Source organism: Lutra lutra, chromosome 4 (genome assembly GCF_902655055.1).
Source record: "Lutra lutra chromosome 4, mLutLut1.2, whole genome shotgun sequence".
Taxonomy (NCBI): Eukaryota; Metazoa; Chordata; class Mammalia; order Carnivora; family Mustelidae; genus Lutra; species Lutra lutra.
Window position 1 is genome coordinate 179,010,094 of NC_062281.1, and position 17,972 is coordinate 179,028,065.

Here is a 17,972-nt window from a genome sequence, read left to right on the forward strand (position 1 = left end):
CTATTTGGTTTCTTAAATTTTCCTCAGTTTCCCAATACAATTTTGCTTTGCCCCTCCCTCTCCCAGCCCCTCCCCCCGCCCCACCCTGGTTCTTAAACACTTCCAAAAGTTGCCAAAACACTCTTCTACAAGTGTCTAATATACACTTGAAACTGAGACCTTTGTGCAGAGTTTTGAGTTTAAAACTCTTAAAAAAAAACCACACATACAACAAAAACCAACTCCTTGGCACAAGAGCTGAGGATTAGTCAAGTTTCTTTTAAATCATCAAACACAAGATGATGAAGAGAGGAAAGCACAGTTAAATGAAATGAAATTTAAAAAAAAAAAAAAAAAAAAAAAAAAAAACCCAAACCTACAACGGCAGCTTTCTGTTCGCTGTCCTTGCAGTCTCTGGCACACAAACACCGCCCGGCTCCCTGTCCCAAGGTGTTGGCCTCGAGACCAGTCCAGAACACCGTGGTGCTTTCTCTGAAAGGACATGGGCTGGAGCGGCAGTGGTCATGAGCCCCCGCTACCTGCCAGTTTCCAGCAGGATCCGCAGTGAGCTCGACACAGAAGACAGATGATGGCAAAGGGGGCAAATAGTTTAAAATCATCAAGTTTCCTCTTGAAATGTCTTTTCCCAAGGCACTGCTAGCAGTTTTCTAGGACTGAACACCCGAGGGGAATAGGAACGTTTCAGACACAACCCCGGGGACACGCTCAGAGCTAGTCTCATCGCCTCACTCCCCTCCGCTTAAACGACACTCCCGGAATTTGTTTGGTCCTTGGAGGGGTAATCAGCTTTTGTTTTCTGTAATATCAAGAATCATCTTCTGGAATGCAGCTCTAAAATCAAAGCCGTGTGAGGTTATTAACCCTTCCACTCTAGAAAGGAAACGTTTTCATTAGCATCCCATGTGAATCCAAAATGCAGGTTTTGCTTGCTTATTTAAGAATAAAACCAAAAGAAAGGATGGAAAAGCAAAAACCTTGCTTTTTTTTTTTCCTTCTTCAAGAGGAAACTGTAAGAATACATAAAAGGCAAAATTGGCTATTTGAAATCCAAGAGTGGTTTTAATGTATTGGCCGAGAAAAATAAACTGCAAAGTTCTGTGAGGTCTTCTAAAAATTTACAAGAAAAACTGATGGGCAGTTCTAACCAGACTTGGGTGTTATCTTCCCCCCCCTTTTTAAAAACGACAACATATACAGTCCCACAAAATACAATATAAACTTTTTTTTTTTTTTTTTTTTTTTTATCTTGACTGCCAGAGATGCTCCTTTGTGACGCCTTCTGGTAACCAAATGGTTGGGCAAAACCCACAGCTGGTCTTCATTTCTTCAGGGGCTGGTAAACAGAGGCATTGGGATCGAGTCCAGAGGGGCTGGTCTCCACAAATTTGGAAGAGTAGTGGGGGGAAACAGGGCTCAGGGGGCTGGTGGCGGCACTGTACGTTATGCTGGGCATGACGGCCATGACTTCGGCTATCTTCTGTTTAAGGTCCTTGATTTCCTGGTCTTTCTGAAGAATTTGTCCTGGAAGATCAAAGACCCACCATTAGTGAGAAAGGAGGGCGCCTAACACAGTGCCCTTGTCTCGGGCCCATCCCAAGTGCATTTCGCTCCAACTCTGACTGGCTTTGACGGTCCGTAAGGGTAGGAACTTTTCTCTTAAGGGCCAAATAGTAAATATTTAAGGCAGTGTGAGCCACAGACTGTCTTTGTCATTTTCTTTTCTTTCTTCTTTCTTTTTTTTAGCCTGGAGAAATATAAAGAACATTCTCAGCCCGCACGTGGTGCAAGGACGGGCAGCAGGCCACATCTGGCCTGTGGGCCACGGTTTTGCAGGTTCCTGGAAGGGGGCTCTGTCGGTGCAACAGGCAAAGAGATCACCTTAGGAGCCACGTTCAGAACATGGCGGTGGCCATGGCAGCCAGAGGCGCTGCGGGTTTTGCACTAAGGCCGCACCTCTCGAGCTGGACTGTTTTCCTGGGAGGCGGGTATCTGGGTGTCAGCCCCAGGCACACAGGACAACTGAGGCCGCAGTGTCAGTCCCCGCACCTCCACCCGCAAGGGCTCTGCCGGCCGATACAGGCAGACACACCGAGCTCTGCAGCAGCCGCCCCCGGGGGGCTCCTATGTGGCTGCCCCTGGGGGACTCCTATGTGACTCAGCATGCTGGCCCCTCCCTCTTGGCCTCGTGCCCCTCAGCCTGCTGGCCCGCTCTGCCCCTGGCCGGATGCTCTCACAACACGGCAGCACATCCCACCCTCGCTCACCTGGCTTAGCTTCTAGATCCCACCAACCCTTGCCTGCCTTGGACCGCTTCCCTTTCCATGCTTTTCCCGCACTGTGTTCACTCTGAGGTTTCCACTTCCTCACAAGGCTTTCCCTGACCCTCCCTTCTAAATCAGACCCGACCCTACCCCCCAATTCCTAGATTCTCAACACACCCTACACTTGCCTTTTGGTCACTTTCTTCTAATAAGGATAATAAGTACAGTGGCTAACGCACATGTGCCAGGCACCATTCTAAGTACTTAGACTCATTTATTTAGCACAGTGACCCTACGACATGGAAATTATCATCATCTTCATCTGTTTTACGGATGAGGAAACTGAGGCAGAGAGAGGCTGAATGACAGAGCCAGGACCCAAGTCTACGCAGTCTTGCTCCAGAATCTTTACTCCTACGGCCTTCTTCCGTGTCTTGTAACTATTCATGTGGGGATGACTGGCGTCCGTCATCTCTCTGGTGGCCTATGAGCTCCATGAGGGCGGGAACTGTGTTTACATCTTTACTCACTGCTAGATCCCTAGTGCCCAGCCCAGTAGAAAGCGGAGGCTCTGCAAGTTCCATATCTTGCCAAGAGCCAGTTATTAAGAGGCAGAGCAAGATTTAAACCCCGCACCCGTATTCCAAAGCCCATGTAATTTCCATCACGCTTTGAAGTTCCCTGGTCTACTCAGGGAAGGACACTTAGGAGTAGCCCCTTGGAAATTTAAATGCTTAAAAAAAAAGAGAGAGAGGTTGCATTTGAGTTGCACTCATTTTGAGTCCTACGGAAGATGACAACGGATCTGAAATGGTAAGAGAGCACGGTGGCATGTTTTTAAAAAGGATGTAGGGGAGATGAAAGTCATTTTGGAACTGGGGTGAAGCAAATGATATTGAAGGGAGGAAGCAGAAAAGCAACAAGGGGTTTGATTTGAATTACAAAGTTGGGTCCTTATTAGAATATTCTGAGCTTGACAGTAGAGGGAAGTAGTGGGGGAAGCAGCAGAGCCCTAGAAAGGAGCTGCTCCCTCTGAGGCCCTTCATGTCCCCTCGGCTTCAAGTTCGCATCAGACAGCCTCCCTCCCTTTGAACAAAATAAGCCTCAGATGAATAAAATACCTAATAGCATCTGATACATGATTACGTGAGCCACTCTTTTTTTTTTCCAGGCAGATTTAAGTTTGATTTTTTAAAATCAGCAACATGCAAACATTCCCAGAGCTTTTGGAAAAGGCAATTCTCTTTGCTTTTTTGTCGCTTTACAGAATTCCTGGGCTGACAAGGAAGCGCGGGCTGTGCTGGTGAGCTGGACTCCCCGCAGCTAGAAAGGAGACCAGGTGCTCCTTCCCTCCAGGGGCCAGGACAAAGCCAAGTTAGAGAGGGGTGGCTACGTCACAGCAAGCCGAGCCAGGAGGGCAAAAAAGCCAGTGTATGGTCAGAAGTTCAGCTTGAAAGCAGAATTCCCAGACACCTTCTTTTTAAATGCTTCTTTTAGAATACTTTCTCCGCCAGCCCCTCAGCCTGCTTTCTTCTCGCTCTGCCCCCTGCACTGTCCCAAGCCACTCCTATGGCTCCGTTTGCTTCTCACAACTTCTATATTCCTCCCCCCTTCCTGGGGTTTGGACCTCTCTCTGGGGTTTAGATGGCAAATTCCCACTTCCACCAGGCAGTCAGGAAGCCACTGCCAATCAGAACATCTCCAACCAAACTCATTCTCTCTTCTCATCCTTCAAATCTGTCCTGCTCTTTTTCCTTCGCTCCCGGGAACTTTATCTTCCCCTACCCCTTGGGCACCTCCACTTTCCTTCACTCCCTGCCTGCACCATCCTCCCTCCCCCGCCCCCCCTCCCACATCCCTCACCTCTTAGACAAAAGACAGTGCCCGCTTCCTCACAGATCCCTCTGCGTCCACGCAATCTCACCTTCCAATCTACCTTTCGCGTTGCCATGCCAAAATGATGGCAGAACACAACACCTCCTTCCTCCTGAGAATCTCGGAAATATAATCTCCAGGACGGCTTCATTTATGGTTCTCCCAATCTCCCACGTCCTCCAGCTGGGGCCACTGGACTGCTCACCTGGACATTCTCAGCTTTTCTTGCCTTGGCTTACATGATTCCCTCGGTAGCAACGTTCTTCCCTGCTACTCTCTGTTCTCAGAACTCATCCTTCAAGGCCCATTCCATGTCCCCTCCCTTATGAAGCCACCCCTGATCTCTGCTCTGGCCTTTCAAGCCCTCTACCTCTACCTAAAGGCAGCAGGCCTTTCTGCTTGGCTTGCCCAAGTGCAGTAATTCTCCCAGGGTTCGCAGGGTCCAAACCATCTTTGTGAAAATACTAACACATCATTTGACTTCTTCACACGCATTCCCTCCTGGGGGTAAGTGGAGTCTTCCAAAATAACATGCAAGTAAAATTACAACAGACTGAACACAGAAACAGAGATGAGAACTGAAGTATCTTCTATTGAGCCAGAAATTAAAGAGGTCTGCTCAATGTAAAACAATGCCATTTTTCTCAATTTTTTTTTGGTTTTAGAAAATAGTTATTTTTTATAAAAATATGTTAACAAGTTATATGTTTATTATGTTATTTTAAAGATAAATTAATACTCGTTTTAAAGTTTCAATTTCTAATAGGTAAATACTGATAGATATAACCCACTTGAAAAAAAATCTCCTTACGGCATTCGATAACTTTAAGAGTAAAGGGGTCCCTAAGACCAAAAAGTTTGAGCACCACTGCCCTAGTAGATCCTTCCACTAGACCGCGTCTTGTTCATCTTTGTCCCCCCTTTAGCTTCTAGTACAATGCTTCAAATGCTCTTTTTTTTTTAATTTTTTAGATTTTATTTATTCATTTGACAGACAGAGATCACAAGTAGGCAGAGAGGCAGGCAGAGAGAGAGGAAGGGAAGCAGGCTCCCCACTGACCAGAGAGCCTGATTCAGGGCTCCATCCTAGGACCCTGGGATCATGACCTGAGCCGAAGGCAGAGGCTTAACCCACTGAGCCACCCAGGCGCCCCTGACATACTCTTTAAGTACCTGCTGAAATATTCTAAGTCCAATTGTTCAAAAATCTGTTTCAGTAATTTATTACTGGCTAATCAATTTCTTGGACAAAATTGAAATTGCTTTTCACCAGACTCTGTCATGCCTCTGTTCAGAAACTTTCCAAAGCTTTCTGTGCCACTCAGAGTAAAGTCCAAAGTTCCTCCCATGGGTTACAAAGTCTGGCAGAACATGGTTCCTGCCAGTCTTGGCTTGTTGACTCCAACAACTCCGCCCATCCCTCCGGCTGCAGCCCCACCGGCTGCCGCCCATGCTCCTTCCCCCTGCAGACTGACCGGGCTCACTCACTCTTGCTTTGAGCCTCTGCTCAGATGCTCCCTATTCAAAGGATCTTCCACGACCACCACGTGGAACCCACGTCCCCACGGGGACACACCCGCGCATCCTGCCTGACACCGCTTCGCTTCCTTCCCCGCCCGCACCAGCATCTGCTCCGCTCTGTGCTTGCTTGTGGCTGCCTGCCCCTCAGGGAGCCTCGGGGCACCTGGCACACAGGAGGCCTCAGGAAATACCTGCTGAGTGAATAGCCGGCTCCCCAGAAGCTGCTGCCACAGCTCCCCGCTTTGTAACCACGTAGAACCCGCTGCGGCTCGAACACATCAGGCCCTCCTGGCTTCCCTGGCCTGGTCCAAGCTGTTTCTTCTGTCTCCATGGTTCTCTGCCCCTCACTCCTCTACACTGCATCTTCACTGGGCTGACCCCTGCTCATCAGTCAAAACCTGGCTCAGACATCGGTTCCGCTGGGAAGCAGCCCTCTCGAACATCCACCCAGGCTTGGTCCCTGCCTCCCTGTTCCCACAGCCTTATACCTATCACTGCATCAGCACCTTTCGATGGCTCTGCAGCTCTCTGTCTCTTCAACAGCACCGTGAGCTCCTTGAGCTCATACTGCTCTCTGAATGCCCTACACTTGACATATTCTCACCTCAAAATATGTCTGCAGAATGAATTAATGTGGTGATTCCTACACGTCAATGTTGGGCACCTCTCAAACCGCTCAAGAAGAAAACTGAATGCCCCCAAGCTCTAAGGACCTCTGCTTTCTGCGTCCCTGTGTGTGCGCAGCCGTCTCACTTCACCGGGGCCGGGGGCTCTCCTACCTTGCGCGATCTCGAGCTGTCGCTTCGCGTCCCCCAGTGCAGAGAACAGGTCCAGCTTGATTCTCGTCTCTGCACTCAGACTGTTCTCCAGGTGTTGTGTTTTATCTTGCATGGCCGAGAGGGCTGACATTAACACCTCAGTATCCTTCTCGTTTTCCTTATACTTCCGAAGCTCCTATCAACATCATCAAAGCAGCAAGATGTTACAAGATAGTTTTGGCATCGATGTCTACAAATTAGCCTGAAATCACAAATAAAATCCCGCTATTACTGACCTGGCCCCTAGAATACAGAATCCTGATGTTTCATGGGTTAAGACCTCACCACTCGGAGTGCAAGATGTATTTATATGATGATATGACATACGAAAATATTTTAGTAGATAAATTTGACTATATTGGGCTGTTTCTAATAACAATAGACTGTCTCCAAATGAAATACCTTCTTATAAGCCTAATTCAGAAGAACCACAAAGAACTTTTTCCTTGCTGCCAGTTGCAAATGTTGCTCTAGTGCTGCAATCCAATTTGCCAAAACTCTACTCTCAACCTGCACTAAAAATTATAAAAGTGTTCATTATTTTGGCAGGACATACTGCAGAATAAGCCCACTTAAAACATCTGGTAATGAAGCCCATACACACACACACACACGTGTGTGTGTATATATATAATATATATTATATATTAATGTATATTTAATATACATTTTATATATTTATTTCATATATATTATATATAACAGCTAACATATTATATATTTACTAAGTAATGTATTTAATAATATTTAATATAGAATATGTATTTTAATATATAACATACTTAATATATATTAAAATACATGTGTATCTATATAGGTATTTTAATTTTTTCATTTTAAGACAGAAATCCAAACATACTCCAGAGAATTTAGAAATATACTAAAGTTCAAGGAAGAAAATGAAAATCACTTAATGTTCGGACACTGTGAAAAACTTGGTATTTATTTCCCTTTAGTATTTTATAAGCATATGTGTATCTATTAGCATAAATGAAATCATACTATATGTAGTTTTGTATACAGTTTTTAACCAACTGAGCCACCCAGGCGTCCCTGTATACAGTTTTTAAAAAACGTATATAATCTCAACTCTTCTTTGGAAATGTAATTTTTAATGACTGTATAATATTCCTACTTTGTATCATAATTTCTGAAACAAATCTCCCTTTGTTAAGGTTGGATTTTTTTCACTTACATACCACTATGATGAACATCTTTGTATATCAATCATTGATGAGATTTTTAAATATTTATCTTAAGCAGGAGTTGTAAAGCAGGAAACACTTAAAAAGTTTATGAACTTTTCCGGAAAGTTATACCTCCTCCAGCGATTATGAGGCCTGTTTCATTCATCCTCACCCAGGCTGATGTTATTATTTAAAAAGTCTTTGCTAGGGGCGCCTGGGTGGCTCAGTGGGTTAAAGCCTCTGCCTTCGGCTCAGGTCATGGTCCCAGGATCCTGGGATCGAGCCCCACATCGGGCTCTCTGCTCAGCAGGGAGCCTGCTTCCCCCTCTCTCTCTCTGCCTGCCTCTCTGCCTACTTGTGATCTCTGTCTGTCAAAATAAATAAATAAAATCTTAAAAAAAAAAAAAGTCTTTGCTAATTTCACAAAAGATAAGGGAAACAAAAGCAAAAGAAGCTACTGGGACAACACCAAAATAAAAAAGCTTTTGCAAAACAGAAAGGTAACCTACTGAATGGAAGAAGATATTTGCAAATGATATATTCTGTAAGGGGTTAATATCCAAAATATATAAAGAACTTCTACAACCCAACACCAAAAAATCAAATAATCTTATTAAAAATGGGCAGAGGATCTGAACAGACATTTTCCCAAAGAAGACATAAAATGGCCAACACATGGGGCGCCTGGGTGGCTCAGTGGGTTAAAGCCTCTGCCTTCGGCTCAGGTCATGATCCCAGGGTCCTGGGATCGAGCCCCGCATCGGGCTCTCTGCTCCGCAGGGAGCCTGCTTCCTCCTCTCTCTCTCTCTCTCTGCCTGCCTCTCTGCCTACTTGTGATCTCTGTCTGTCAAATAAATAAATAAAATCTTTAAAAAAAAAAAATGGCCAACACATGAAAAGATATTCAATAACAATAATCCAGAAAAATGCAAATCAAAACCACAAAATCATCTCACTCCTGTTAGGATAGCAATTATCAAAAAGACAAGAAAAAAAAAAGACAAGAAATAACAAGTGTTGGCGAGGATATGGAGGAAAGGGAAGCCTTGTGTACTACTGGTGGGAACGCAAACTCATGCAGCCATGGAGGCTCCTCAAAAAATTAAAAGTAGAAATACTGTATTTACCCAAAGAAAACAAAAACACTAATTCCAAAAGAGATATGCTCCCCTATGTTTACTGCAACATTATTTACCATAACTGAGATATGGAAGCAACCTAACTGCCCACTGAGAGATGAATGGATAAACAAGATGCGCACACGCACACACATAAAGAATATTACTCAGCCATAAAAAAGAGTAAGATCTTGCCATTTGTGACAACATGGAAAGACCTGGAAGATACTATGCTAACTGAAATAAGCCAGACAGAGAAAAACAAATACCTGATTTCACTGATACGAGGAATCTACAAAACAAAACAAAGGAACAAACAAAAGCAGAAACAGACCCATAGATAAGAGAACTGGTGGGGTGGGTGAGGGGGTGTGGGAGGTACAGGCTTCCAGTTACGGAATAAGTAAGTCAAGGGAATACAAGGTACAGGATAGAGTCAATGGTGCTGTAACATCATAGTGGTGACAGATGGCAGCTAGTAGCTACATTTGCATGGGGCACGGCATGACATACAGAGTTGTGGAATTACTATGTCTTACACTTGCAACTAATGTAACATTGTGTGCCAAATATATTGCGATTAAAAAAGAGGAAACAAATTTCACAGGAGATAAATAATACCTACTGTTAATCTACAGGTCTTTGGCAATTGAGGAGAATATATTCTTACATTCTTCTTTTCTTTTTTTTTTTTAAAGATTTTATTTATTTATTTGACAGAGAGAAATCACAAGTAAGCAGAGAGGCAGGCAGAGAGAGAGGAGGAAGCAGGCTCCCTGCTGAGCAGAAAGCCCGATGTGGGGCTCGATCCCAGGACCTGGGATCATGACCTGAGCCGAAGGCAGCGGCTCAACCCACTGAGCCACCCAGGCGCCCCTTCTTACATTCTTCTCAGCCATCTATTTTTCCTCTGTGAATTATTCATTCATATCCTTTACCCATTTTTCCAAATATCAGAGTTTTACTCGACAAATTTTGTGAGTTACCTACATATCAAGAGTACTAATTCCTTATATTTGTTGTAATATCTATACTCTCCGCAACGGATTTTCTCTCTCTCTCTCTCTTTTTTTTTGGCTTTATGATTTTTTCCATTTTTTTGTTTAGGAAATCTTTCCCGGTTTCAAGATCAAATTCTAGTTTAAAACAAAATGCTTCTCTTTTCTGCCTGTATTCAACTCCATCTGAAATTTCTTTTTGTATAGTATGAGATGAGCTTTTTTTTTTTTAAGATTTACTTATTTATTTTGAGAGAGAGAGAGAGAGAGAGAGAGAAGGATAGCGAGAGAGCATGAACAGGAAGGAGAGGGAGAAGCAGACACCCTGCTGAGCAAGGAGCCCAAACAGCACAAATGGTTGGAAACAGTGTGGACTAGTCAGAAAAAGGCTTCGGAACAGTTAGATAACTAGAAAAAAAAATAAAATTAGAAGCTTGTCTCTTGGGGCACCTGGGTGGCTCAGTCAGTTAAGTGTCTGCCTTCAGCTCAGGTCATGATCCTGGGGTCCTGGGATCGAGCCCCATGTCTGGCTCCCTGCTCAGCAGGGAGTCTGCTTCTCCCTCTCCCGCTGACACTCATGCTTACTCTCTCAAATAAATAAAATAAAATCTTCAAAAAACAAAAGGGCACCATCTCCACATTGCAACACTGGGTACACAAATAACATAGAAGAACCCACGTAGGAGAAAGTCTTTCATGCTCCCCATACCTGAACTTTCAGTTCTAGTTCTCGGATCTGGTCTTCTTTCACCTTCATGTCCATCGTGAGCTTCTTGCCCTCTGCTTCTAATTCTCTGATCCGATTCCGTAAGGTTTCGGTGCACTCCCCCCTTTTAGAAAAGAAGAGAAGGAAAGAAAGGGATTTAAAAGACTAGCGGTTTACTTATGCTGCAAGTGATATTTCTCTTATACTCCAGAGTCTGTCAGGTTTTAGGTTTTGGCTCAGTCTGCTCATTCTCTGTTCCCTGAGAATTTCAATAATGATCTAAAATAATTAAATGGTATCTACTATGAACCAGGCACCAAATGAAGCACTTTACCATTTCTGCCTTCTTTGCAAGCATAGGATTTATTGTCCCATTTTCCAGATAAGAAAACTAAGACCACGCATTTGTAACACCAATCCAACCTCACCTAGCTGCTAGGTCACAGCACTCCAGGGATAAGAACGGAGGCTTTCCAGCTTCGCAATGCCGGGAGCTTTCCCCCAGGCTACATGACCTGAGACAGTGCCCCCTGAGGTGAGCAAGCAAGAACTGGATGTGGACTATCTCCAGCAGGGGGCAGTGAGCTAAAATAATTCTCCCTTTCGAGGGTCTATGCCTTGAAAAGTTTACCCTTCTTGAGTCATGAAGTTGCCAGAGCATTGGGTTGCTTCTCAGGGCTGTAGGATGAACAAACTAAAAAGCTTGACGGCAACAGCCAGTCCAGAGCTGACTAACCACTTAGGTTTCAGCAACAGCCAGAGGGAGAAAGGAGGTGTCCTCCGCCTACCAAAAAGGAAGGTCCAGTGAGAGACCTACACCTTGAGATTTGCTTTGAGAATAAAAACAGCCTCTACCTAAGTGAAGGTAAAACCAAGACCATCGACAGATAAGACCAAAGCAAGTAAGCCTGACTGGAAGCGAAAGGGAGTCAGGGAAGAGACTGAAACCCATGTACTGATGATCAGGCGTAAAATACTGAACAAGACGGCTAAGGAGCTGTCATAACCTCCTCAGTGGACTTTTTGTCAGGGTAGGAGGTGCTGGATGAACGAAAGACAGTACAGGCTGCATCAGATGACTGTTCAGAAAAATCTCCCACAAGTGTAAGTGCTTCAGAAACGTCTGCTTTGTACAGAGGCCTGCTTACGAACAAACCAAACCCCCACATCCTAGGCAGGCTAGTGGCGTGTCCTGTGAGTAGGTCTGGATGCTGATTGGCCAAGTGAGCTCAGCCATGTGCACTACAGTTGGCGGGGGTAGCAGGAGCACAGGGAAGGAAAGGGTTCTTTCTGGCTGTTCTCTCCTTAAACGTGGAATGACGATGCAACGGTTCTTCTACAAATGCCAGAACCCAAAAGAAGGCTTTTGACATGCCACATACAAAAAAGGAAAACTTAAGGAAGAATTACAGTATAATTCTATTGATACAAATTATGATAAAAATTTAAAATGAGGGGCGCTTGGGTGGCTCAGTGGGTTAAGCCTTTGCCTTTGGTCATGAACTTAAGGGTCTGGGATCGAGGCCCACATCCAACTCTCTGCTCAGCAGGGATCCTGCTTCCCCGCCACCTCTGCCTGCCTCTCGGCCACTTCATGATCTCGGTCTGTCAAATAAATTAAAAAAAAAAATTTTAAATGAAATCAACAGGGCGCCTGGGCGGCTCAGTGGGTTAAGCCTCTGCCTTCAGCTCAGGTCATGATCTCAGGGTCCTGGGATCAAGCCCCGCATCGGGCTCTCTGCTCAGCCAGGAGCCTGCTTCCCCCTCTTTCTCTACCTGCCTCTCTGCCTACTTGTGATATCTCTCTCTCTGTGTCAAATAAATGAATAAAATCTTTTTTACAAAATGAGATCAATAATAATGTACCCTCACTCGCCAACTGTAAGCCCATAACTGACCCCCCACCACACGGATGGACTTCACTAGTCAAAAAAAAAGAAAAAAATCCCTAAAGTGAAATAGAAGCACCCCTCCCCCCCACAATGCCAAAAGGCTCTTAAGGATCTTCCCTCCTTGCTGGAATTCAGTTTCTGGAAATACTTGCATACTTTTCAATAGTACAGAAGTAATGCCCAATTCCCAACACTCCACAAATTCAATGGCATCTAACAGTGACTTATGTTTTGGGGTTTTTTCCCATCTTTTCCAGCTCATGTGACAGTTTGCTGATACCCAACCAAGATGGGAGCAGTCAGTCAGTAAAAAGGACTTAGGCAACCAAGATTTTCCTTTCTTCTATTTTAAGATTAAAAACTTCAGAAACACATACACCTGAGAGTAGAGAGTGGGAATGACATTCCAGACTGGTCTCTCCAGTGTTTAGAAGTTGCTGGCCACACAGAAAGTGACCAGAAACCCTTTGATAAGCAGCACTTTGCCTCCTGGGTGTGAGAGGCATGGTGCCGCCCTCATCCCACTTCCTAGATGAGGTCACTGAGAGATGAAGCTGTTATAAGACCACGCAAGTTGCACAGATGGGGCTTAGCTAGTCAGGAAATAACTCTTGGTGGCAACCTCTCATTGCCTGATGGTTCTATTTCAACCCTGCCTGAGGCCTCATACTCTCATGCCGGTCTTGGTGCAAGGCAGATGCAGAGCACCTCATCCACCTCGGATGCAGAGCAGGGAGGTGCGGGGTGGGGGGTGGGGGGGCGGGGGGTAGGGGTGTTGGTTGTGGAGGGAGCGGGACGAAGGGTGGGGGTGGGGAGGGGGGCATCATGGACATACCTGGACGCAGCAGCAAATGCAACGGCCCGGGCAGCAGTAGCTTCTTCCAACTTCTTCCTTTTTTTCTCCTCCATTAATTGTTTTTCTACAAAACTTCGGGCTTCCTGCTCAGCTTTTAGCTTTTTCTCCAACTGGCTGATATTTTGTTTGTCTTTTTGCTTCATTTGCACAGCGTTATGTAATCTATATGGAAACGATTATCATACAGAGTTTCATCATTAGAAATGCCCACTAGAAACTCTGGGGAAACGTGGCTCCTCTTTTGAACAGCAAATCATAAAAGTCAGCTTCCAGAGTGCCCGAGGAAAAACATATTGTCGTTAACGCTTTAACAAGAGCAGCCTAACAAGATACAGAATAAGACCCAGCCTTTGCCCTGCTATGGGAAGCGATCTACAGAAGGCAATCCAGAAAAAGGGATAAAACAAGTTTCTATCAGAGGGAAAGAGAGCTGTACCACTAATTCTAGTTGTGCCCCAAAGCACCTTGAGAGAACTTTCATTGATCAAAGAACTACCAATGGAACCAGCCCCATGAAAGCCGAGGTAAAGGGTAGAAGAGGGAAGGTTTTTTGGGTTTTTTTGCCTGAATCTAGTTATGCTGCGGCCCTGCTGCAGCCTTTCCTTTTCCAGCTGTGAGCTGTTTTCTCCAAGTATCCCAAAACAGACCCTGGAGTTAGTCAGAGGGTGCTTAATTTCACAAAGAGATTTCAGCCGTATTCCCTTCCCTGCCTACTCCCACCCCCAGCATTCCGCATCAGTACAGGGTGAGTTCATCTCAGTGTATCAGCGTCAGGCGAGAGCCTTCGTATATGGGTCAGAAGCAATGGAGAAGTTACGTGCTTATAAGCCTCTGGCTTTGAGTTATGTTCCTCCTCTTTCAATGGGGGAAGCCCAGAGCCTATGATAGTAATCATTACCCCAGGCACACACTGCCGAGAGATTTAAAAAAAAAGGGGGGCGGGGACAGATCAATACTGAGTCAAGAAGTAATTCCAGGATGAATCAATGGGAAGTATAAACAAATTCACACAGAAGAGCTGGTTTTTTGCTTGCCTCTTCAAATAAAATAAAAATTCAGGGTCATTTTTTTTGGTTCCAGATATCAAAGTAATTAAGAGTCTGTTCCTCTGGAAACTTTGATTCCAAGGAGCAGGATTTTCAAATCGTGGCAGAACTTCTGTCAATTTTACTTATAGTATCACAGAAGCTCAATGACTATTTTAAACTAAGAGAAGAACTTATTAAATGAAAGAATAACATTAGTAAACTGTGCTGTTGGGATGAAACAAGTTTTCATAGGTTTTGTAACATGCTGAGTATCTGGTACTACATTAAATTTATTTTTTTTAAAGATTTTATTTATTTATTTGACAGAGAGAGATCACAAGTAGACGGAGAGGCAGGCAGAGAGAGAGAGAGAGAGAGAGAGGGAAGCAGGCTCCCTGCTGAGCAGAGAGCCCGATGCGGGACTCGATCCCAGGACCCCGAGATCATGACCCGAGCCGAAGGCAGCGGCTTAACCCACTGAGTCACCCGGGTGCCCACTACATTAAATATTTTAAACATTTCATTTAACACCCCTGCTGCCAGGTCCCCTTGTCATCACACCTCTTTTACTCCAACCCCTGGAACCACAGGGACAGTGAGGCTGCCTGGCTGGCGACCGAGGCCCCCGGGTGCACGTACTTGTTCTGCAGCAGCTCGTTCTCCTGCCGGAGCTGGCCCATTTCGGAGCGGATCCCCCGCTCGGTGCTGGACAGGGAGCTGATCTGACTGCGGAGCTCCTGTTCCACTTGTCTGCTGGCCTGCAGGTCAGCCTTTAACTTTTTAATGTCTTGTTCCAGCCTAGGAGAAGGAGAAATGGGGCATTTTCATCAGGGAAAGGGCACCCACAGGGCTCTGCGGGAGACCCTGGCTGACGTCCCAGACTTCCTGGGATTGGGTTGGGGGGTGGCGGGCAGCAGCAGAAGACCCCCTGGGCAGCTCCTGCCAACGGCCAGACTCCTGTCTGCGACTGGCTTTTCACTGCGTGCTTCCTTCTGCCTGGGCCCCCATCCCTTCCCATGGCCAGAGAGTAACCTGTTTCCTCCGCATGCTGTGAGCATGGACACCCAGGTGCTTGTGAATTCCTGAGCTGCCAATAAAGGAGGAAGGGAAGGCAGAGAGAGGGTGGCCAAAGGCTTGGGTCCCCCAACACACACACACACACATACACACACACACACACACACACACACAGTGAATTTCCTATGCCACCCTGATCCCCCCAACCCCCGGAAGAGAGATGTATCAGTAACGGTCAGCTCATGACCCACCGGCTCTGAGATGATTCTGATACACCAGAATTTACCCTCTCAAGATTCCCTTCCACCTTGGGCCCAGAGAAGAAGAGTGTCTCAGGCAACCTCTGAAATTGCTAGCATCCTTGCTACATGATGTTCACACCTCCAGTGACTGTGACGGAGGAGCTCATTCGGCTCAACAACAGTGAGAACAGGAACAAATGACGCACCCTGAGAATCGTAAGACAATTCCACCTGTGAGCTGAAGCCCATCTTTTCTCTCTAGTTCCTTAACCTCTGTTCCATCTGTTTTCTCTTAGTATAGTAACAGCTTTATTTTAAGTGACACGTTTTGGGGAGCTATCACATGCGCAGGTGGGCCTGAAGAGAGTCAACAGAAAGTATAAAACCCAGACTCTCTTCATCAGAGGGCTTTGTAATGTCACTAGAGGCCAACAAGTGACGATTTTTAGTGGTGAGACAGCAGCACAAGGAAGGCTGGATTAAATACACGTGAGAAAGAGTAACAACTGGTACTTAATGAGAACTTAGGTGCTACACACTGTTTGTTCCACAGGCTTTACTGGTATGAACTCATTTAGTCAGCACAACCATAGGCTAAAAGTTTGTTATTCCCACTCTTACAGATGAAGAGGTCTAGACTGGAGAAAGGCTCCAGCCCCAGGTGACACGGGCCCCAGAGCCCACCCTCTTCTCCAGCAGGCTGAGCCGTGGCCATGTCATCCATAGCCGGGGATGGACGAGAAGTGCCACAGGAGTTCTGACAAGAGAAGGTGGGAATTAGGTTGGGCCTGGAAGGCTGGGCAGGATTTGAAGAAGAAGGGGAGGAGGGGCCATTCTAAACAAGGGGAAAACATGCTCAAAAGCTCAAAAGCTATAGATATTTGGGGACGGAACAATCAGTCTGGCCTCTGAGGAAACCGTGTACTCTGGGAACAGAGTGAGAAAGGGTAGAATGGGTCTGGAGGATGGGACTGTGGAGAACACTGAAGGTCAGACCAAGGATGGCAGCTGGTGGGCCTGAGGAGTTATGCTTTCTGACAAACAAAAACGCAGGCAAAAGTCAGTCTGCTCTGAAGAGACCCTTATGCATGTCGCGAATCCAATATACCAACAGAACCGAGACTTCTGGCGGGCAGTGGTGACCTCTCCTTGGAACTGCCAGCGCCACAGACTTAAGCCCTTACAGACATGTTTTATTAAGCACCAAGTCCCCAGGGCCCACCACAGTGAACAACACTTACTAAATATATGTTGCCTGGCTTCCCTTGGAAAACCAAAGAGTGGCTTTATTTACCCATCTACCTTTAGTCAACTGAAACAAGATCTCAAAAACAGAAAGTCATAACACATTGATGGTCCTTTCCCAGGCATCGTAGCCTGTCCCCCTGTCCAATGTCCAGGAACAGACGAGAGACCTGGTTTTCCAGAAGCATGGCTTCGTCTCCTGACATAGCTCACTCCCCAGGGAAGGGTCGTAAGTCAACATCACGCCACACTTTCCCTTTAGCCAGGGTTATCCCAGTTGAATGTGCTCCCAGCAGTGCTCTGAACAATTACAGACTGGCATTTATATCATCCCCACACCATCCCTCGTTCACCCGAAGTAACCCAAGGGATATCTTCCAAAACAGGTCGATGCTGTCAGGTTATCCCCATTAAGCAAATGGGTTGAAAAACGTGTTAGGTTATTCATCTTTCTGGAGAAGTCGGTTTCAGTCTGAGGATTGCATTTCTAGTAGAAAGGGTGAGTTTCAAGAAGAGAATAGGGGCTTAGCATGGGGTTTAGGACCAGGATTCTAGATTCAGTCCTGATGCCAAGTCCGTGACCCTGGGCAAGGCATGTAACCTTCCAGGACTCAGTTTCCCCACTGTAGGCTAATGACCTCTAGAGTTCCTCCCGGCTCAGTCTAGGGTTTCTAGGCCTGACACACTTACGGCCGGCTGCTGATCTGCTTCTTCAGATTAGCAACCTAACCTGTATCATACGCAGAGGCCCAGGAATCAAGTTCCACACAACCAGCCGACTGAGGCAAAGCGCTGTCGCAGATGGGAATGAGATCTGCAGAGCCTGGATGGCAATAATTTTGCAGTTATTATTTTGTACCTTTAATCTCTAAGGGCCCATTTTCCTACCCTGAACTAAGGATAATGACAATATTCTGCAGTCAAATGCTCTACCACTGAGCTATACCCCCAATGACAATATTCTGAATGAAAATTTAGAGCTCCTTGAAAAAGGTAAAAACTCAAAGACTTAATGCACTTACGAGAACAAAAAAATACAAAATACTTTGAGTGTAACTTCTGGAGACCACAGAACCCTAAACAAAAATATATTTTCTGGGGTGCCTGGGTGGCTCAGTGGGTTAAAGCCTCTGCCTTCAGCTCAGGTCATGATCCCAGAGTCCTGGGATCAAGCCCCACATCGGACTCTGCTCCGTGGGGAGCCTGCT

General features: G+C 45.8%; 1 protein-coding gene across 1 annotated transcript in view; it reads right to left on the reverse strand.

The window, feature by feature from the left end:
• Positions 1–338: 338 nt before the first annotated feature.
• Positions 339–17,972, reverse strand: part of MACO1 (macoilin 1) — a 65,535-nt gene continuing 47,901 nt past the window's right edge. Inside the window, exons 7-11 of the mRNA XM_047726304.1 lie at positions 14,900–15,058; positions 13,212–13,394; positions 10,488–10,608; positions 6,437–6,611; positions 339–1,521 (exon numbers count right to left, since the gene is read on the reverse strand). Coding sequence (XP_047582260.1) covers positions 1,319–1,521; positions 6,437–6,611; positions 10,488–10,608; positions 13,212–13,394; positions 14,900–15,058 — 841 coding nt within the window. The 3' untranslated portion in view covers positions 339–1,318. The remainder of the gene's footprint in view (positions 1,522–6,436; positions 6,612–10,487; positions 10,609–13,211; positions 13,395–14,899; positions 15,059–17,972) is intronic.